This window comes from Erythrolamprus reginae, chromosome Z, assembly GCF_031021105.1.
Source record: "Erythrolamprus reginae isolate rEryReg1 chromosome Z, rEryReg1.hap1, whole genome shotgun sequence".
NCBI classification, from domain to species: Eukaryota; Metazoa; Chordata; class Lepidosauria; order Squamata; family Dipsadidae; genus Erythrolamprus; species Erythrolamprus reginae.
This window is the reverse complement of record NC_091963.1, coordinates 19,527,975-19,550,473: the sequence shown is the minus strand read 5'-3', so window position 1 is coordinate 19,550,473 and position 22,499 is coordinate 19,527,975. Positions and strand designations below refer to the sequence as shown.

Here is a 22,499-nt window from a genome sequence, read left to right as displayed (position 1 = left end):
CATTATATTTGGTCTTCTATTTTCTCTTACAAAATAAATAATATATTATCACCTGGAGCAGCCTTCTCCAATCTGGTCTCTTCAAGGTGCAAAAGATTTTCTGCTTCTAACATTTGCACCAACCGGGGATTCTGGGTATTGTACTTCAACATATGTGTAACGGAAGGCTGGGAAATCTGAACTTACAAAGCCTTTCTCCAGCTGGGAGAAAGAAAATTCAAACTGAGACTCTAAAGCAATTTCTCACATTAAAGGGAAATGAAAAGTAAATACAGTCTGGACAGATAAACAAAGTGATCCTTATCAAGGAAAGAAAGAAGTTTTATCTCCTACGCTTTGGTGCTGACAAAATCATTCACAATATAGAAAAGCAGAAATCCACACTGCTGGCTAACAAACAGAGAAAACATTTAGAAAAAAAAAGACTGATTGCATTTCATAGAAAAAATGGATTTACGGAGACGACGAGGAGGAGGAGGTTGAATTTCCAGGAACCTTTGACAACAAATTTGTATATGGGAAAGCAACTTTTCCCCTCCTCCTCTTTTACTTTTGGGGAGGTAGATGTCATTTTGAATGGAAGGTTTGCACTGAAGATTCCCCAGATAGCTCAGGGAAAAGAAACAGCTGGGCTCCAGTCTTGGTTTGTTATCTGCTTCAACTCTCTCTTGATTAGACAGCACCACAGGGTGGAACCACAGATGAAATCTTACTTGCCCCATTCATTCTATACTCCCAGTCCCAAGAGAATGACATCTGTGCATTGGAGGAAAACAACAAGAACAGCTTGTGTGGGTGGTCTACCTTTTCCTCTCACACACACCCTTTCTCAATTGGCTCAGTCAAATGTCTCACTGCAGATTCTCATGACCATCCAAGTCATATAAACTTCAATTGTGTTTCTGCATGCAACTTCTAATTTTTTATTAAGGCTAACAGAGGTGCAATGGCCATTTAAAGGGGTCAACTACTGATCTGTAGAATCAAGTAGTGGCTTACATCATCTGAAGGATCTGAATAAGATTGGCTTTGAAGAAAAGTCAACCAAGAGAAAGGGTTTCTTGGCTGGAGGAAGGCCACAATCTGTTCTCTACTGGGTCCAGACCATATAATAATGAATGCAAGTTACAGAAAAGCAGAAGCAAGCTGGAAGTGAAGAAAACCTTGGTTAGATAGTTCCACACTGCAAACAATTAGCTGGGGGACTTTTGACAGAGTTGTTTTAATTTGGATGCCTTTTTTGGACTTGTTTGCTTAGACAACTCAGCCACTCTCTGGGGCAAGTACCTTGTGTAATTTGGACTGTCTTATCCTGCTTTTCTGTCAAGGCAGAATTTTTGTGCACCAATCTGCCAGATGGTGAAAGGAGTGGGACATTGGTGAAAGTGCTAGCATTTTTCTCCTCTTCTTTCTTCTCTAGATTACGAAGTCAATCAAGGCGGGTGCACAGAATGATTGAGCATGAAAAGAGAGGCAGGATGGAATATCAATTACAGTGTTTATTATCTTTAAAATTATCTACAGTGTTTATTATCATGTGGAGAACCAGGTTCAACTCCCTGCTGAGTTGGGACATCTCAACTTAGCCGATTTCACTGGGTAGTCCTGAGAACTTACTGAAATGGGAATATTGTGAACGTCTATTCTTGGAGGAGGGGGTGTGTGTGTGACATTTCAATGAAATGCTATTGGTCTAGAATTCTAAAAATCAGCAATATTCTCCTGCAATAATTCAGAGAAGGAACATGTTTTCCTTATGCTTTCAGCCTCAAATTGATAATGATGTCCGTCCATCATGTTCGAAGAGGAACTTGACATGTAACAAGTTGTGGGCTGCCCACAATGTGTCCACAGGTGGCTGATAAGGCCTATATAAGCATGAAATGTCCTGCCACATGTTGGGAAAATTGTGTGTGAACTGACTGGATTATTATTTAAGAAACTTATTTTATTATTTAATCCATGCAAAGTCTTTGAAATCGGCCAACAGCTAATTTTGCTATAAATGTGGGATTGGATTGATATTTATCCTAAGTAACTGCTCATGCCCCCAACCTCCAATGAATTCAACTGTAAACAAGAAAAAAATTTCAGAATAGTCATCTCTGACCCATAATTAATAGATAAGGCAGAATGAATATCCTTAAATTTTATATATGTATATAAGTTAGACTACATAATTATATAAAAGCTGGTGACTTTGTGATGGCAAGGGAACCAGAATTATATTTATGGTATTTAATAGTTATCCTTGAAAATAAACAAATTGGTTCACAGGCAGTGCAACTGTGGCCCCACTGTCACAGAGTGACAAGCCATCTTATCTACCAAATTGCTCATTAGTTTTGGCAATTTTCACCTGCGCCTGCAGATGATGCATTTCAGCAGGGAATAAACTTCAGTTCCACAGCCCATCTTCTACAGCAAGCTTCTCGGTTATTATCCAAAGCATACAGAAATTCATTATCCCAATAAAAGCATATGTAGAACGCTTGGAGGGATAGAAGGTGGGGAGAGAGAACGCTAGGTCTTCGAAAACAAAATACTGCACCAAAAAGTGCAGAGGAGGAAATAATAACAAAAGCAACCACCACCATCACCAAACAGAAACTTTAGCAGGCAGGAAGGAAGACAGTTATATGCCGCACATCATTTATTTATTTACAGATATACAATATGGTTTGTGTGGTTTTATAATAGGAGATCACAAAGACTTGGTGGCTCAGCATTAAACTTGCTTCGTTATAAAGATCGAATTCTGCATTATCTACACTACAAATAATGTATGCATATATATTTGTGCAGGGGGAGAGGGGATAGATTCTGCATTATCTACACTACAGATAATGTATGCATATCTATTTGTGCAGGGGAAGAGTGGATAGAATTCCACATGCATATTACTTTCTCAGCTGGAGATGATAGACCTAACCTTCTCTTTCTACAGAATTTATACATAAATACAAAAGGAAAAAGGAAAATAAAGGGTAAAATGGCAACCTGAACAAAAGAAAACCTCAGGACTCATTTAACCTTAGCTTAATATATTTAGAAGTGCAGCAGAATAAGGCTTGCATTTTCACCTTGTCAGTGAATGTGAACAGCAGGGTAAAATGTAAGTTTTATCACCTGAGCATCTTTGGCCAATAAAATAATCCATTCAATATTTAGAAAAAGCATCTTCAAAATAATAATAATAATAATAATAATAATAATAATAATAATAATAATAATAATAATAAAATTATAAAAACGCCAAAGAAGAGAAAGAAGAATCTACAACCACCACCAAACAACTTCAAATGGAATACTGTTTTTCACTTTGTGGAAGGAAAATATTCACCACCAACCCTACAATTAGATGGAAAATTATAATAATTACAGCAATTTGGCATCCCATCTCCAATCTAATTAATAGATATATGATCTTGCCAACATGTAATAATCAGAATCGGAAACTACCCAGATACCAGACGTGTTTTATGAGCTGAAGAGAGGTGGAATAATACAAAGGTGATTATTTGAAATATGGACAATGCCCATTGTGTGCCATGCTTCCTAAGTCAAAAAAGGAAATTCAACAAGGATACTATTTCTATTTGAAAAGTAGATTCAAATCAGGAATTTCAAAGTCAGTTTTCTGTACTCCTACTAGTATGATTTCCATTATCAGTACGGCAGATCATTCTGAAGAACAAAGGGATATTCTCAAAGGAAGGAATTCTTTTAAGTGGTACAACAAAACACTGCCTTTAACTTACCAGGGTAAATTGCCAAAATATTTCACACGCTTTTTCTCTAAGCATTGATGTCATGCAAATACATTTTTCCAACTTATGATTTTAAATAGGCAGCCTGATTTTGAAAATAGATATAGAAGAATTCTGGGAACTGGATGTTCAGTCACAGGAGATTGAGAAGCTAAAGAAATCTAGTGCTACCACCACCTGTAACCAATGCCTCTGCTAACATCAGAAATAAACATGTTCCAGTTCCTGAAAAAAATGCATCAATTTAATTCAGAATCCTCCAACTGCTTCCCAACAGTATATCTTTAGTGTAGAAAAATGACAGAAATCAAATTAAACTACTATAAAGTGTCAAGCACATTAAATCAACTTTCATTTTTGTCTTAGTTTCATCTATAGAAGAATGGCTTTAGCACTGACCACATGCAGGCCTAGAAGGACACACAAATTTCTTCTTATGCTTGTAGTCCTTGACTTACAACAGTTCATGTAGCAACCATTCAAAGTTATGGTGGTACTGACAAAAGTGGCTTATGACTGTTTTAAAAACTTATGACTATTACAGCATTCCCCATGATCAAGTGATTAAAATCCAGATGCTTGGCAACTGACTCATATTTCATAGTGTCCCCCGGGTCACATGACTTGCAACCTTCCCACAAGTAAAGTCAATTGGGAATCCAGATTCATTTAACAACTGTGCTACTAACATAACTCTAATGATTCACTTAACAGTGGCAAGAAAAGTCAGAAAATCAGGTAGAATTCACTTAACAACTGTCTCATTTAGCCATAGAAAATTTGGGCTGAATTATGATAGTTAGTTGAAGACTACCTGCATTGAACCAAATTTTTCTTCTATTTTCCTGTCGGAGAAGGTAATAGAGAACATGTGTATATACAGTGGTACCTCATCATACGAACTTAATTAGTTCCAGGAGGAGGTTCGTAAGGTGAAAAGTTCGTAAGATGAAACAATGTTTTCCATAGGAATCAATGTAAAAGCAAATAATGCATGCAAATCCTTCAGGAAAATCCCAAACTTTAGAAGGGAGGCGAACAGCGGGCAGGGAGGAGCAGCTAAAGGGGGCGGGTGGAAGAAGCAAGGCTAGGCTAATTCCTACTCCAAGCAGCCCCTCCCTTTTCTTTCTTAAAAAGACACCCTTTCAGTGCCTTTGCAAGCACGTTATTCTCTGCAAAATCTTTCCTACTCCAAGCAGCCCCTCCCTTTTCTTTCTTCAAAAAAGGGGGGAAAAAGAAACCCCTTCATCCCAGTAGCAGCTGCTTGGGTTCGTAAGGTGAAAATAGTTCGGAAGAAGAGGCAAAAAAAATCTTAAACACCGGGTTCGTATCTTGAAAAGTTCGTTAGAAGAGGCGTTCGTAAGATGAGGTACCACTGTATCTGCACATTTCAAACTATAAAAGAAAGTTACATCCTTTGAAATTCTTTACAGTTCCTGAAAACAGGACACAGAAAGCTCCATCCTTCTCAGTTGTTCATCCAATGGTATTTCTGGAGGGTGAATGGGATCTAATAATTGATTTCACTTTCTCACCTCACTGCTTCATAGGGAATTTATCAACTCAACTTGCTCCCACATGATAAGCTGTGAAGGCTTCTGAGCTGACAAGATTATTCCATAACTGAATGTCAGACTCAGATCGCCTGCTAGGTTTCAGAAAGCCACAAGAAAAATGAGCCTACAAGAGCGAAACACCATAACTCAAAGATATATTAGTTTGCTTCATAAACACTGCAAAAAAGAAACGAGGGAAAGACTGGGCAGAAAAAAGTAATAGCAATTCAGAAATACAGGATGACAACCACAATGGCACTTCAAGTCATTGTTTTGCCTTTGGCCAACTTCTAACATGTTGTGAAATAAAGACAAAGCTTGTTTCCCTGGGTCTATCAGCATGACATCTGAACAATGAAATATACACTCTGCATGGAATGTAGCAAGAGGAAAATATATGGCTTAATAGGGCAGGCCACTATTTTCAATGGCAGCTCAGTCTTCATATGTGGCAATATAAATTTTCTAAATAAATAATAATGCTTATAGTGAAATGTCCTTGTATTCTCCTTAACTATAGCATGTTCATACAGGGAGAATAAGTTGGGGAAGTACAGAGGAGGTGTTCCTCCTGACCCTATACCCATGATGGGGAACTGCATGTGAAGCCATACCTGCCGGCACGTGAGCCTTGCTCTAGCTCAGCTCCAGCAAGCATGTGCATGCCAGCCAGCTGATTTTTGGCTTGCACAGAGACTCTGGGAGACTGTTTTCAGCCTCCGGAGTGCCTCTGGGGAGCAGAGGAAGCTATTTACACCCTCTCCAGGCTCCAGGGAATCCTCTGGATTCCACAGAGAATGCTACAGAGAGGAGGGGATCACTTTATTCTCCGGGGCACCAGAGGGCTGGACGAGGAACAACGGCTGGAAGCTGACCAAGGAGAGATTCAACCTGGAAATAAGGAAGAACTTCCTGACGGTCAGAACGATCAACCAGTGGAACAACCTACCAGCAGATGTTGTGAACTCCAATACTCTGGACATTTTTAAGAGGAAATTGGACTGCCATTTGGCTGGGATGCTATAGGGTTCCTGCTTGATGACCCGCATGGTCCCTTCCAACTCTAACAATGAATGAATGAATGAATGAATGAATGAATGAATGAATGAATGAATGAATGAATGAATGAATTAAAAAAATGTCTACCTGGCCCACCAGAAATCAGGAAATGGGGGAGCAGGGGAGGGGTCGTGTATGCATGTACGAGGGGTGGGGCATCACAGAGAAATCACATGTGCATATATAGGGGCAGGACATCTAGGAGCATTGAATTATGGTTTTGGGCACATACGTGTGCGTGTAATAGCTCGTGCATACTTTTGGCACCCGAGGAAAAAAGGTCTGCCATCACTGCTCTATACCTCACAGGTAGTCCTCAACTTACAATATTTCATTTAGTCAACATCCAAAGTTACAACAACACTGAAAAAAGCAGTTTATGGCCATTTTTCACACTTGCACCTATTGCAGCATTCCCATGGAAACATGATCAAAATCCAGGTGCTTGGCAACAGACTTATATTCATAACGGTTGTGGTGTCCCAAGATCATGTGATCACCTTTTGCAACTTTCTGAGCAGCACAGTCAGTGGGCGAGCCAGATTCACTTAACAACCATGTGGCTAACTTAACAACTGCAGGGATTCACTTATCGAGTGAAGCAAGAAACATCATAAAATGGGTCAAAACTCATTTAACAAAAGTTTCATCTAGCAGCAGAAATTTTGGACTCGTTTGTGGTCTTAAATCTTGGACTATCTGTATAGGGTTTCCTGTCTGAGCAATGGGTTGAACTAGATTTCCAAGTTTGCTTCCAACTTTGTTATTCTTTGGACAGCCAAGATCAGTTGATTGGAAATTTTATATGAAGTCAGTACATCAGCAGGTAATGTATAACTGGAAAGTAATAAAGAAAGAATGAGAAAGAGAGGGGGGGAGAGAGACAGAAAGAAAATACCCCACAGCCTTCACCCCAATGGCACAGTGCAAAATACTTATTATTTTAAAGCCACTGTTTACGTCTTTTTTCATCTTTATTCTTCAGGTCAAAAGTGCAATTCCAGAACTACAAATCAAAAAATATTAGTTGCAAATGCTTCTTGCTTGGTTATTTCAGTACTGTAGTTATGAAACACAAATAAGAATGGACAAATTTGTCAGTACTATTCCCTTCTCTCCCCCCTCCCATTACATGATTTCTCATTCTTCCTAACTCCATTCCACATCAATTTTTTTTTAAGTATATTAGCTAACCTGCAATTTTTTCCTGCATCTGTAGCAATGCAGACATTTTTATACCCAAGTGGCTAATTATAGCTATCCTCAGCTAACTACAGCAATTGATATTGGAATTTTCTGTGGCTAGGTGACCTGGTTGTAATGAGTGATGTAGGCCACTTAGCAATAGAAATTCCAGCACTTGCAGTTGCCGTTATTAAGTGAATCACCATGGATCGTTAAACAATAATGTCATGCATTTCTAATCTCCTGATGGCTTCCACACTGAGTTTGCTTATAAGAAGCTAGCAAAGAAGGTTAAAATGACAATTACAGGACTACAGAATGCTGCAATGGGCAGAACTCTGAGGACCAGTTGTAAGTACCACCCCATTTATGGCTGACATAGGTTCAGTCACTGAATGAATAGTTCTTAAGCAAATGACCTGTAGGTGCATTTTTGCAAACTGATTTCTTTAATCTGCAATTCAGAACATTTTTCTTATACCTAGTTAACCATCCACCCATTTCCTTTTATTTCAAATACACACTTTTCTGCTTGGATTTTTTTGGAAACCAGTCCTGTACAGTAGAACCCCGACTTACGAGACTAATTGGTTCCGGAAGGAGGCTCGTAAGTCGGAACGCTCGTATGACGAAACATTGTTTCCCATAGGAAACAATGTAAAGTCAATTAATCCGTGCAACAACAAAAAAAAACCGCTGCCGCAGAACGCGGAAGTTAGCGTTCAGAGACAGCTGCGAAGCAGCGTGCGTGTTTTAAAACGTGGCAGCCGGCCTGGGGGGCTCGGGGGAAAGCCCCCGAGCCCCCCAGGCCGGCTGCCACGTTTTAAAACACCCGCGCCGCTTCGCAGCTGTCTGCTGAATCCGGAACGCTAACTTCCGCGTTCGGATTCAGCAGACAGCTGCGAAGCAGCGCGCGTGTTTTAAAACGTGGGAGCCGGCCTGGGGGGCTCGGGGGGAAGCCCCCGAGCCCCCCAGGCCGGCTGCAACCTTTTAAAACACGCACGCAGCTTCGCAGCTCTCTGCTGAATCCGGAACGCTAACTTCCGCGTTCGGATTCAGCAGACAGCTGCGAAGCTGCGCGCGTGTTTTAAAACGTGGGAGCCGGCCTGGGGGGCTCGGGGGGAAGCCTGCGCGCGTGTTTTAAAACGTGCGCGCGTGTTTTAAAACGTGGGAGCCGGCCTGGGGGGCTCGGGGGGAAGCCCACGTTTTAAAACACGCGCGCTGCTTCGCAGCTGTCTGCTGAATCTGAACGCGGAAGTTAGCGTTCCGGATTCAGCAGAGAGCTGCGAAGCGGCGCGCGTGTTTTAAAAGGTTGCAGCCGGCCTGGGGGGCTTGCCAGCACCCCCTCGAGCCACCCAGGCCGGCTGCAACCTTTTAAAACACGCGGGATACGAGCGCCAAGGAGCTGTCTCCTGAAGCCGAAAGCGGAAGTTAGTGTTCGGCTTCAGGAGACAGCTCCTTGGTGCTCGTATCCCGAATGTGAGCTCGGGAGGCGAACAAAAATGTCGCTCCCCTCCCAGCTCTTATCTCGAGTAGCTCGTAAGTAGAGCTGCTCGTATGTCGAGGTTCCACTGTACAATTATTTGGCATTCAAAAAACCCAATGGAACTATTCCCAAAGTAAAGGTAGTTCTCAGCTTATAACCATTTGTTTAATGACCTTTTGAGGTAACAATGGCACTAAAATAGGTGAGTTGTGTCCATTTTTCACACCACTGTTGCAGCATCCTGTGGTTATGTGGTTAAGATTTGGACACTTGGAAACTGACTCATTTTATTTTATTTTATTTTATTTTATTTTATTTATTTTATTTTATTTTATTTTATTTTATTTTATTTTATTTTATTTTATTTTATTTTATTTTATTTTATTTTATTTTATTTTATTTTATTTTATTTTATTTTATTTTATTTTATTTTATTTTATTTTATTTTATTTTATTTTATTTTATTTTATTTTATTTTATTTTATTTTATTTTATTTTATTTTATTTTATTTTATTTTATTTTATTTTATTTTATTTTATTTTATTTTATTTTATTTTATTTTATTTTATTTTATTTTATTAGTTTAGTTTAGTTTATTTACTTACTTACTTATTTACTTACTTATTAGATTTGCATGCCGCCCCTCTCCGTAGATGCAACCATTTATGATGGTTGCACTCTTCTTGGGGTCACATGATCCCTTTTTACAACCTCATGGTGAGCAAAGTCAATGGGGAAACCAGATTCACATAACAATTTTAACAACAAATGCAGCGATTCACTTACCAACTGTGGCAAGGAAGATCGTAAAATGGGGCAAATGTCACTTAACTTATGAGTTAAAAGTCATGGTGACACAGTGGTTAGAATGCAGTACTGCAGGCTACTTCTGCTGCCTGCAATTTGGCAGTTCAAATCTCACCAGGCTCAAGGATCACTCAGCCTTCCATCCTTTCGAGGTGGGTAAAATGAGGATCCAGACTGTTGGGGGCAATATGCTGACTCTGTAAACCGCTTAGCCAGGATTGTAAAGCACTGTGGAGCGGTATATAAATCTAGGTGCTATTTCTATTAACAATTCCCTCAGTAGCAACAGAAATGTGGGCCTTAATTGTGGTTGTAAGTTCAGGACTACCTGTAGTCTTTCAATGGAAACAGAGAACAGGATTTTCATTCACTTTCACCGGTCCAATCAAGTTTATTTTTGTTAAAGAATACAGCCACATTATTAAAAGAAAAATATTGTCCAAGCTTTTTAGCTGGCTATTTTCAACATTTACTCCATTTCTGCATTTTAATTGGCTTATGACAGACACATAATGAATCATCTCCCCAGCAGCAAGGAGAGTAAACAGAACTTGGCATCTTGGTAAATGAAGATAAAATGTGCAAAGATATGGAGAGATTTTTACTTACTTGTGCGAAGAACTGAAGGCGTGACTTCAATTTCACTTGCTGCAGTGGTTGCGCCCATTTCACTCCCAAAAATCTCAGGGCTCTGAGTGCCTGTAGAGCTGGCACTGGTGCCATCTCCTCCGTGGTTCGGATCTTGCTCATCAAATATAGCCACAAGCTACAAACAACAAATTAATTTCTAATTAGAAGGGGAGTGATACTACAAATCCATCATCATTATCAGCTACATCAAGCAATGAAGGATATTTTATTAATAGGACTGATCAATTGCATAAGAATATGCCCTACAGAATCACGTTTCTCCTATTCAGTCATGTGAAACTTCATTAGAATTCTTGATTGCTGTGCAAATTGAATAATCTGAAATCACAGGACAACCTCTCCCGCATGTCCCAAGTCCTTTATAGCACATTTTAAAAATTAATAAAATAAAAACTAGTTACTATTGTTTTAAATAAGGCTTATCCTGCACTACATAAGGAATACTGCTCTTTAGATTGTTCCAGTATATTTACGACTATTAACTATGTTGTTGGAATGTACGGTAATATTCTATTCTATTCTATATTCTGCATGTGAGGAAATATACTTATTTAACTAGAAATCAGACACAAAAATGTCTTGCCAGATATGATACAGAAGGTCTTTTCAAGTTAAATACTTGGTTACCTTCTTAAGCCATGATACATTAAATATACAGTAGATTACAAATATAAGTACCTCTACTTAAGAACGCCTCTACTTAAGAATTTTTCTAGATAAGAACGGGGTGTTCAAGATTTTTTGCCTCTACTTAAGAACCATTTTCTGCTCAAGAACCCAAGCCCGGAAAAATTTCCCAGGAAATTTGAGAGCAGCACGAAGGCCCGGCCAGTTTCCTGCCATTCCCCCTTTAATCCTGGCCATCTCGAGCTTTTCAGGGCTGCCAGAGGAGCCTTTCAGTGGCGCTTAAGGAGGCTTTGGCAGTCTAGATCAAACAAAGGATTTTCCTTTCTCTGGGCACTTGGAGAGCAAATAAACTTCTGCCAGCGCCCAGAGAAAAGAAACTCTCCCTTCGCTCTGGGCAGCCCACAGCGAGCAGAGCATTGTCCTTCTTCTTTTTTTTTAAGCCTTAAAGTTTTGGAATTGTTTGGGTCCCCCCCCCCTCATTCCCACCTCACTTTCTTCCTTCAGCAGCTTTTATTTCCGAGCTTTTACATCTTTCCTAATGGGTTTGCACGCATTATTTGCTTTTACATTGATTCCTCTGGGAAAAATTGCTTCTACTTAAGAATGTTTCTACTTAAGAGCTTGGCTATTGAACAAATTAAGTTTTTAAGTAGAGGTACCACTGTACAGTGTAACTGACATAGCTACACATATAAGAAAATATAGAAATGTTAACAGCTGTGCAGTATTTGCTTAATGACCACAACCAGAACTGAGTTGGTATAAGTCATGTGATGTCCTCTTTTAAGACCATATCGCATAGCAAAGAATTTTCCAGGTCCAATTATTGTCAATAATCAAGGATTACTTTTATAAATCACCAAACATTTAAGTGCTTTGTCCCATATTTACCTGAATTATATGCCCACCACTTAGTAATTGCATTCTTCAAAATGTTAGCATAAACAAAGTATAATGTGAGTTACTGGTTGTATTTGCAACAAACAGTAAGATGTTAGCGTACTATAACAAGCAGGCCTGCTGGGCCACAATTCCCAAATTGCTTCATATAGAGCAGAAGTGATAATGCTATCAAGAAATTATAGTCACAAAATGTCTGTCTATGTCACAACTCAATCACACAGCTATTTCAGGCAGAAAAACTAATAAATGGAGGGATTTCTAAGCGTTCTACTTCAACTTTCTCAAAATAAGAGATTCTCCCAGAATCTTAAGAGCTACAGATATTGGATTTGTCAACAAGCAGAGTGCTAGAAGCTCGCATATAAATTTGCACTGCAATGTTTTATCCAAAAAAGTGTAAAGCCAGATGGTAGTAGAGGTGGCGGTTGGTTTTGCACTGAAAGCTGTGAACCTAATCCACAATAAAAGTGCGACCAAATATCTATAACAGTATTTTAATGCAGCCTGAAAATATCAGCTCATTAAGCAATTCCCAAGAGAGATATTCCTTGCCTTGTATGAGATCAGACTTCGTACAAAAAAGCATAAGTAACAGCACTAATAAAATCATAGATTCCTAAAACCGTAGCATAATTGGGGGTTATTTCATTCTGTGTTGACATTGTGAGTCACCCAGAGATTCCGGAAATGGGTAGCACGCAAGTAAAGAAAAGCAGAATTAATTAATTAATTAATTATATTCTTGTAGTTGGGGGTTTAATTGTATCAGGATGTAAGGTCTTTGAACGTAAGGTCTTCTTGCTACCACACTACATAAAGCAGGAAAATATTGCAAAGCTAGTTAACTGGCAATTCCTAAAATCTGTGGCAAATTATAGATTTGGGTTTGATACGTTATGATTGCTGTAGCAATATAAGAAAGAAAAACAAATATGTAATTACAGAGAGTGCCAAAGCAACATATTACTATTCTTTAAACCCGGGGCCTCCAACCTTGACAACTTTAAGAATTATGGATCTCAACTCCCAGAATTCCTCAGCCAGCTTGAGGAATTCTGGGAGTTGAAGTCCACAAAATTTTTCCTGTAGGAATCAATGTAAAAGCAAAAAATGCATGCAAACCCATTAGGAAAGAAATAAAACCATTGGAATTTGGGTGGGTGAGGAGGAGGAAGAAGAGGAAGAGGAGAGTCACTGCGGAAGAAAGAAGGTAAGATGAGGGGAATCAAAAAAATCCAAAACTTTTAGGCTTAAAAAAAAAAGAGAGACTCTGAGGCAGCGAGGAAGAGCATGCACCTCCTGTACACCCAGCACGAGGCTGCCTCCCATACATTGCCTCCCATATACTGGCAGTTGTTGCTGCTACCTGCTGCCTCTTCCTTCCCATGCTGAAGGGCTCCCCTCTCCTCTCACTCACTCGCTTTGTAGCCAGCGCCTTTCCTTCACTGTGGTGACTCCTCGGCTGCCCAGAGTGAAGGGAGAGTTTATTTTCTCTGGGCGCTGGCAGAGGTTTATTCCCTCTCCAAGCACCCAGAGAAAGGTAAATGCTTTGTTCGCTCTGGACTGCCAAAGCCTCCTTAAGCTTCACCAAAAGGCTCCTCTGGCAGCCCAGATGACTAGGATTAAAAGGGGAATGGCAGGAAACTGGTTGGGTGTTCATACTGCTCTCAAATTTCCTGGGAAATTTTTCTGGGCTAGGGTCCTTAAGTAGAAAATGGTTCTTAAAAGTAGAGGCAAAAAAATCTTGAACGCCTGTACTTAATTAGTAGAGGCATTTTTAAGTAGAGGTCCCACTGTATAAGCTAGGTGACATTGATCAAGAAGATGATCCCACTTTGTTAAGAAACTAGTTGTACTTATCTCTGACAATTTATGCTCCAAAGCTCACTGTAACAACATTGCTAAAAATCATTAAGCGTTGTAAACTTAATTTTGTGAAGCTTTTTTTCTGGAAACATTGCTAATTAGAGCCTATAAAACTTACACTGGACTAATTTTACAGTATTCAACTATTTGGAATGTCCGCCATATATCTGACATCAGTACAATTGGGCAGCTTCAGAGGTACTTCACAAGAAAAGGCTTGCACTCTTCTCTACACAATAGAATTCCTTATTCTACTAGGCTCAGAATTCTTGGCTTGGATAACTTAGAATTACGTCATTTGTGCTCAGACCTAGGTATTATATTCAAAATTATATGGAATAATATTTTACCTGTAAATGACTTTTTCTGTTTTTAACGGCAATAATACACGTGCAAAAAACTGCTTTAAACTCATGTTATATTGTTATAAACCTGACTGTAAAAATATTATTTCTGTAATAGAGTTGTCAAAGTCTGGAATACTCTACCTGATTCAGTTGTCTCAGCTACAAATTTTCAGTTTCAGTCACAAATTGCCTTCCTTCTTCTTAAGGAAGGGGCATTAGAGGGGCATGTATAAGTGCACTAACATGCCCATTGTCCCTGTCGTTGTATTTTTATTCTGTTTTCATTTTTGTTTGACAAATTCCAATAAATAAATAAATAAACATAAATTATAGTAGATGTTTTGACACAGTATAGTTGATTTTTGATTTATATTAGTTGCCTGTTGAGGTCAATTGAACAGATGAAATTTCTTCCCCTAAGGTTAGTCTTATTATATCAATTTCTTTTCTGGCAGCCAAAAACTTTTCATAACTCACTGGTAGGTCTCAAGATCACCATCTGAACCTCAAATATAGGGGTGGAAAGCTAAAGGGATTCTTAAGACTAATTAACTTCACAGCAACAAAAAATTGGCACAGGCTACCAGGAAAAAAAAATGTATCATGTGGTCCAGACTGATAATATAGAAAAGCCAACTTTATAATCATATTGTTCTCCAAGGAACACTTACTATGACTCAATATCTAGAAATAAGTCATCAGTAAAGCAATGATTTTGTTATTATGTTTAAGTACTGATCTGCAACCCTGGGCCCCTAAAGAGGGAAAACTATTCAAAAGTTCCAGCCTAATAATAGAAGCGTTTGCAACTAAAATCAGTATCACTTAATTATGTACTAAAATTTAGGAACTGATTTAGATGGAACAAAGACACAGAAGAGAACATGTGCAGAATAATCTTGCATTTATTTTTGGACAAATAGAATTTTTTTTAAGAATCACATTGGTTGAGCATGTGAACTGTGACTGATTAATCAACAGACCCTCTATCAATGTTTCCCAAATATGTCATAATTTCCTAGAAATAATGATTCCCTATCATGGTTTCTCTCACTTTAACAAAATAATATAAGGGTCCTTACTGCACATAAATACCTATTTCTTGTCAAAGTTGTTATGTGAATCCCCTGATCATAAAATTTCACTTAATATCTGTAAGCAATGGAGATTTAGGTCAATTGTGGTCATAAGTCAAGACTACCTTTATTCACCACAGTTGACAGAGAAACTTGGTACCATAAAATACCATAATGAAAAATAGTTCATTAATTTTTAGGAGAGCAACTTATATGTTACATTGAACTTCCTCTATTCTTAGAGCTCAGCCTGATATTCAAAAGATATGATAAGGCTATATATCCAACACAAATACTATATTGTGAGAGCTGTAGAAACATCAGATACAAAGACAACAGGTTGGAATAAAAGTCAATGTATTTCACATGCAAAAAAGCTGAATCTCCTGAATATTTGCTTAATTACTCTATCATCATTTGTTTCCTGTTACAGTACTTTAATTTTGTAGTGATTCAGCTTTTTTGGCAAATGCTAACTGTCAACCCATTAAAAAATCATTCAAAGAAAGCCATGCCAAGATATATCACATGTTTTTTTGCTGAATTTGAAAATTAAGGGAGACTAGGATAGATGTATTTTGGCCTTATTTTGAGCTAGCCATACCCACTGGGACTTGAACCTGCAACCTTTGCCTTGTAAGGCAGAGAATTATCCTCTGGGCTACAGTATCCAATCCCTTCAGTTCTGCACCAGGGAAGGGTTACATATTTTTGTGTCGAATCACCCTGGTGTATTGAAGGAACATCACAGCTCCTTATTTGCCTCTCGGCCCAACCAACCCAGGTCATATATATATGACCAGGAGTATGTACAACACCATCCGCCTCCTCAGGGTCCTTCCCCTCCCCTGGAGGAAAATTAGGTTTAGGTTTATCAGGGAAATGAACATGAAAGTTAGCAATCAAAGCAGGAGCATCAAAGTCATGAGCATCCATCCAAACAGTGGTGTCAGGCCCACCTCTGGACCGTTCCACCTGGTGTGTGTGTGTGTGTATGTCACATATTTTTTGCTGAATTTGAAAATTAAGGGAGATATATATATAATTTTTATTAAGCACTCTGACTAATAGCAGAATTAAATAGAAACAGAACTTACCAAAAAGGAATAAAAAGGGTGATGAAAAAGAAATAAAAAGGAGAAAACTAACAATAGTAAAGAAAAATATATACAGAAGTGATTTCAAACCTTCATTACAAGTATAAACACATTTAGTAATACTTCAAACTCTTTCAAATTTGAAACATTTATATTCATCCCATATCCCATTTTAAATTTTAAAATATCAGCTGGGGTTTTGTTTTGTTTCGTTTTTGTAGATCCAGTGAAATATTCTTTCCCATTGCCTTGGCCTGTCGGTTATAAATTCAAATTCAATACCATCTCTAACTTGTCAGATTAAATTTCTTTTACATCTGACATTTCTTCTATACTATTTTTGGACATTGTCTATCATTGCTGACATACTGGTTGATAGTGTGGCTACTATTTTTTAATTCCATTCTTCAAGTCTCCTTTAGTATTTTGACTGTCATCACAACACGCACCATCTTGCAAACCAGCATATTTCCTCTACCTAAAATATTTAGTTCCCTTAATGTCCAGGTCTTGAATTTATGGAATTATTTATGTTATGTCTTACAAAAGCTAAAACAGGATCTATTTTCCACAAAAATCTGTTTATAGTTTATAATTAATTCAAAAGCCAAAATATTCAATATTCCAATGCTATCTGGAACCTCAGTTCATTTATAACTTCCTAAGATAAAAATCTTATTTAGCTTTTTGCTATTTATTTCAGATTCGCTGTATTGTCAAGTTTAGGATTAAATTTTTCTTTCATTCAGGATTACAGGCAGACTCACCCACTGAGTCTTTCTAAAAAATCTCTTAATAGCTTAGAAGTAGTTAATAAACAATTTCCAAAAGTTATTACAAAAAGGGGTTTACAAACTTAAAGTCATTTAAAATTCTGTTCTGGTTGTGAACAAAATGACTAATCTCATCATCTTTTCACACTCAAATTCCCGTAAAACTGCTGTCCTGCAGTCTTCTTCAAAGGAAGCAGCTGTCCATGTCCTATATAGGCAATCTCTCTTCACTCCTTAACCAGTGTTGATTAGTGACTGTATCTCAGTTTCTGATTTTCTGTAAACTTCAGGTCATCTATATACAGCAGGTGTGAACTTTTTGGTGAATTCCTAGCAATTTGGTAGCCTAGGTTTGTTTTCTGTAGGATGAATGACATCGGGATTATAGCGATGATGAATAGCAATAGGGACAAAGAGTCCCCCTGGAGGATGCCTGAAGTTGATCAGTCCATAGCTTTCATTCCCAACAAAAAGCTCAGTCTTCCAATATTTCATCCCCTTTTCTATGAATTTCCTGATGTTTTCATTGACTCCAATGACTTCCAGGCATTTTATGATCCAGCTGTGTGGCAATGAGTCAATGTTCTTACAGTTCTCCAAAATCATTTTATCAATTAGGAGCTGGTCTGCTTCGTCTTTTATTGCCCTTTTGCTCCACTGGCATGATGTCATTTTCTTCTAGGTAGTCCTGAATTCTGTCAGCTATGATACCTGTCAGCAGTTTGAGCATGGTCGGCAAACATGTTATTGGCCTGTACTTTCCTGGTATGGCTCCTTTCGCTGCGTCTTTCTGTATTAAATATGTTCTGCCAGTTGTAAGCAATTCACTGATATTTCAGCATGGAAACTGCTTTGGTCGCACTGATGGATGATCTCTGGCGGGCCCAGGACAGGGGTTTATCCTCTGTCCTGGTGCTTCTTGACCTCTCAGCGGCTTTCAATACCATCGACCAGGGTATCCTTCTGCACTGGCTGGAGGAGTTGGGAGTGGGAGGCACTGTTCTTCAATGGTTCTCATCCTACATCTCTGGTCGGTCGCAGTCAGTGTTAGTGGGGGGTCAGAGGGGTACCTCAGGGGTCGGTCCTCTCCCCCCTGCTATTTAATATCTACATGAAACTGCTGGGTGAGATCATCCAAGGGCATGGAGTGAGGTATCATCAGTATGCAGATGATACCCAACTTTACATCTCCACCCCGTGTCCAGTCAGCGAAGCAGTGGAAGTGATGTGCTGGTGAATGGAGGCTGTTGGGGCCTGGATGGGTGTCAACAGACTCAAACTCAACCCAGATAAGACGGAGTGGCTGTGGGTTTTGCCTCCCAAGGACAATTCTATCTGTCCGTCCATCACCCTGGGGGTGGAGTCATTGCCCCTCTCAGAGAGGGTCCGCAACTTGGGCGTCCTCCTCGATCCACATCTCACATTAGAGAAACATCTTTTGGCTGTGGCAAGGGGAGCGTTTACCCAGGTTCGCCTTGTGCACCAGTTGCGGCCCTATCTGGATCAGGATTCACTACTCACAGTCACTCATGTCCTCATCACCTTGAGGCTTGACTACTGTAATGCTCTCTACATGGTGCTACCTTTGAAAAGTGTTCGGAAAATTCAGATCTATTCTCCAGAGCACCAGAGGGCCGGATGAGGAACAATGGCTGGAAGCTGACCAAGGAGAGATTCAACCTAGAAGTAAGGAAGAACTTCCTGATGGTCAGAGCAATCATCCAGTGGAACAACCTGCCCGCGGAGGTTGTGAACTCCCCAACTCTGGACACTTTCAAGAGGAGATTGGACTGCCACTTGGCTGGGGTGCTTTAGGATTCTTGCTCAGGCAGGGAGTTGGACTTGATGACCTGCATGGTCCCTTTCAACTCTAACAATAAATGAATGAATGAATGAATGAATGAATGAAGGAAGGAAGGAAGGAAGGAAGGAAGGAAGGAAGGAATGCTCACAAAATTATAACTTTAAATATAAAAAGAGAGTAAAACGATTGAATGCATTCCTGATACCATGCATCTGAAATACGGAGAAATATCATTTCTCTGATTTAGTTGTATTTATTTTTACTGAAGTTAAATCAGATTTAGATTTCAATCTGATCCTATCTTTTATTTTTAGAGCATCCTACCTAGAAAGAATGTGCATTAAGAAATGTCAGCGATATAAAAATGAAAATATATGTTTTTTTAGTATCAATTCCTGAAGTCACAACAGCTCAAATGGGGACCTTGATGACAGAGATTAGCGTATACTAAAATAAAATTGAGTGATTTTAAGACAGGTACCTTATAAAGACATGCCTGTAAATAGGTTAATGTGAATTCAGTGGGGATGATTTCTGTGTGGGCATGGAAATAAAAACACCCTTCATTCCTCTGGGCACAGAAAAAGAACATCAAATAACTTGTCACCCAATGCAAATATAAAGGATAAAAATTCAGCACTTTCTTTGGTAAAAAGAAATAAGCTAATTTCATGCCTCATCCCCAAGATATAGTGTTATACAGCCTTTTTGGTTCAAATATAGGTCTGCCAGTAGCTTAATTTTTTCTCAACACAACCATCTTGGACAGATCATTATTATATCCCATTTTACAGTTATAGCTGAGTAGTATAAATAATCAGGCGAGCTACAGTGTCAACAAAATTATCCAGGCAGAAATCCAACTGTACCCATGAACTTCATTGGCTTATTTTAGTCCCTTGATACTGGTAAAGCACTTGGCTGGTGGCATTCAGATCACCAGCTCACTGCTAGAAACAGCTGAGAAAAGAATTCAATGCCTAACAATCAGTGGAATATTTCCAAGTCTAATTTAATTAAGGGGTGTCTGACAGGCTTAAGCTCCAGATTGTAACTACAGGAACAGGGAAATTTTGGAGATAGGACAGTACTAAGACAAACAAAACTAGACCAGAAGGGCTTTTTCACACTTTGCCAATCAAATTGCTGCAGTGCCATATCTAACCCAATACCACTTTATAGTGTGTGTGTGTGAGAGAGAGGGGGGGGGGAAGGAGGGAGGAAGAGGGACATGGCATGGTATTTTTCTTACTGAACCATGCATTTTTTTATATATCAAACCTTATTTTTTGCTAATAAACAACTCAAGGTGACTAACATCTTATTTATTTATTCATTCATTCATTTATTTATTTATTCATTCATTCATTCAATTTTTTTTTATGCCTCCCTTCTCCTTAGACTCAGGGCGGCTTACAACATGTTAGCAATAGCACTTTTTAACAGAGCCAGCCTATTGCCCCCACAATCCGGGTCCTCATTTTACCCACCTCAGAAAGATGGAAGGCTGAGTCAACCTTGAGCCGGTGATGAGATTTGAACCGCTGACCTACAGATCTACAGTCAGCTTCAGTGGCCTGCAGTATAGGACTCTTCCTGCTGTGCCACCTCGGCTCTTATTATCTAATATCTTAATATCTAATATTATTTCCTCCTATTTTAAACATAACAACAACCCTGTGAGATGAGTTGGTTGAGACAGAGTGACTGATACAAAGTCATCCAGTTGTTTTTCATGCCTCCTTTGTTTCTAGACAGGTGGTTTAATCAGAGGACCAAACTAGTTCTCATAGTAGAAACTGCAATTAAGAATGTAGATAGATGATAAATAGATAGGTAGATGGATGGACGGACAGATGGAGGGACAAGGTGGGAGGGAGACAGGCAGGCTGACCACCAGATAAAAACAAGTATTTCTCCTTGAGCTAAATGAATGAAGATTTTAGACTTTTTGCTCTTGAGAAATAAGGAAATATAAACCTACAAATTTCTTTAGTTGATGATAGATAGATGATAGATAGAGATAGATAGATAGATAGATAGATAGATAGATAGATAGATAGATAGATAGATAGATAGATAATCTAAACAGCTCATTAAATGAGCTGTAAAAGATTAACCAGATAAGCAAATGTCTATCATATCAATCTTCTTGCTCTGAGCCTGTTATAACATTAAATGCAAGAATTAAAAAGTGCTAGCTCACCCAACTTTATTTACTGAATGGTTATGAAAATTCCACTCTTTTCTTTTTACCAGTTAATGCAAAATGTTAATTATCTCTCATTCTATTCTAAATTAGGATAAAGATATAGAGATACTAAAACAAGATTCCAAAGCATCTCACGAACTTTATTTTTATTAGGATGCTAAAATATACAGTTTTTCCCGAGTACAAGTTTTAATACTGGTTTGTGTTGACAGTATATAAATAATTTAATGTTCTCCCTTAAATCAACACATAATTAAATTCTATCTATTTAAAAAAATAATATTATGTGATATCCAAAGGGTTGCATCTAACCATATCTGCAAAATCCTAAGGATTATATTGCAGATCGTAGAATAAATTATTTCCAGCAGATCAAAGCAGCAATCCCATTTGGTTTTCATAAAACACCAAGATTCATAATTACAATTTTGAGATAATCTACCATTGCTGTGAATTGCAAATGCAGAATCATGTAAAGAAATAATACGATATGCAGAATTACATATAATCAGGCAGTAACCAATTATTGTTTGGAGAAGAAGTAACTATAAAATCAATTTGTAAGCTTTCTGATGAATGAACTGACTTTTAAAACAGCATAGAGACAAAATATTTAATCATTCCCTGAGCTTCACTTTCTAAAGTTGCTTATTCAAAATGCATTTCAAGGTAACTACCGTGTTTCCCGGAAAATGCAACGTGTCCTGAAAATAAGACCAAGCCTGATTTTGGGGGTGGGCATAAATATATGCCCTCCCTTGAAAATAAACCCTAGAGGAGGGGTAGCCATGCCCAGCACAGGAGACAAACCTTCCCTTCCCTGGTCACTTCAAGGCTTAACCACAGCCCACTGATCAGCTGATCCAGCGATGGCTGGGAATTCTGTCTCTCCAGGTGCCTGGAGGCAACCTTGCTAGTCAACCTTGCAGTCAAGGATTCCTCTGTTCCACAGTTCACTTGTGACTCTGGAGCACGTGACGACCATGGCTTGCCCTTCATTGGTGTTGCTTAAGTTCCTGCTACAATCAGGCAGAAAGCCTTGTGGCCCGACAGGCAATTGTGGGAAGTGTGTTCTTGCAATAGGAGCAAAGCACAGCTTGTCCCTTCAAGCGATCGTGTGTGTGTGTGTGTGTGTGTGAGAGAGAGAGAGAGGGGGGGGTGAGGGAGAGGGAGAGATGACGAAGGAAGTAACAAGAATTGCAGGCAACACGGTTTGAAATTGTTTTCTCTTCACCGTTTCTTTTTCCCTCTCCTTCTCTGTCTCTGTCTCTCTCTCTCT

At 38.9% G+C, this 22,499-nt stretch overlaps 1 protein-coding gene across 1 annotated transcript in view; it reads right to left on the bottom strand.

Annotated features, from left to right (window-relative positions):
- PARD3 (par-3 family cell polarity regulator) overlaps nucleotides 1-22,499 on the bottom strand; it is a 716,596-nt gene that overhangs the window by 424,818 nt on the left and 269,279 nt on the right. The window contains 1 exon segment of the mRNA XM_070728743.1: nucleotides 10,474-10,630. Coding sequence (XP_070584844.1) covers nucleotides 10,474-10,630 — 157 coding nt within the window.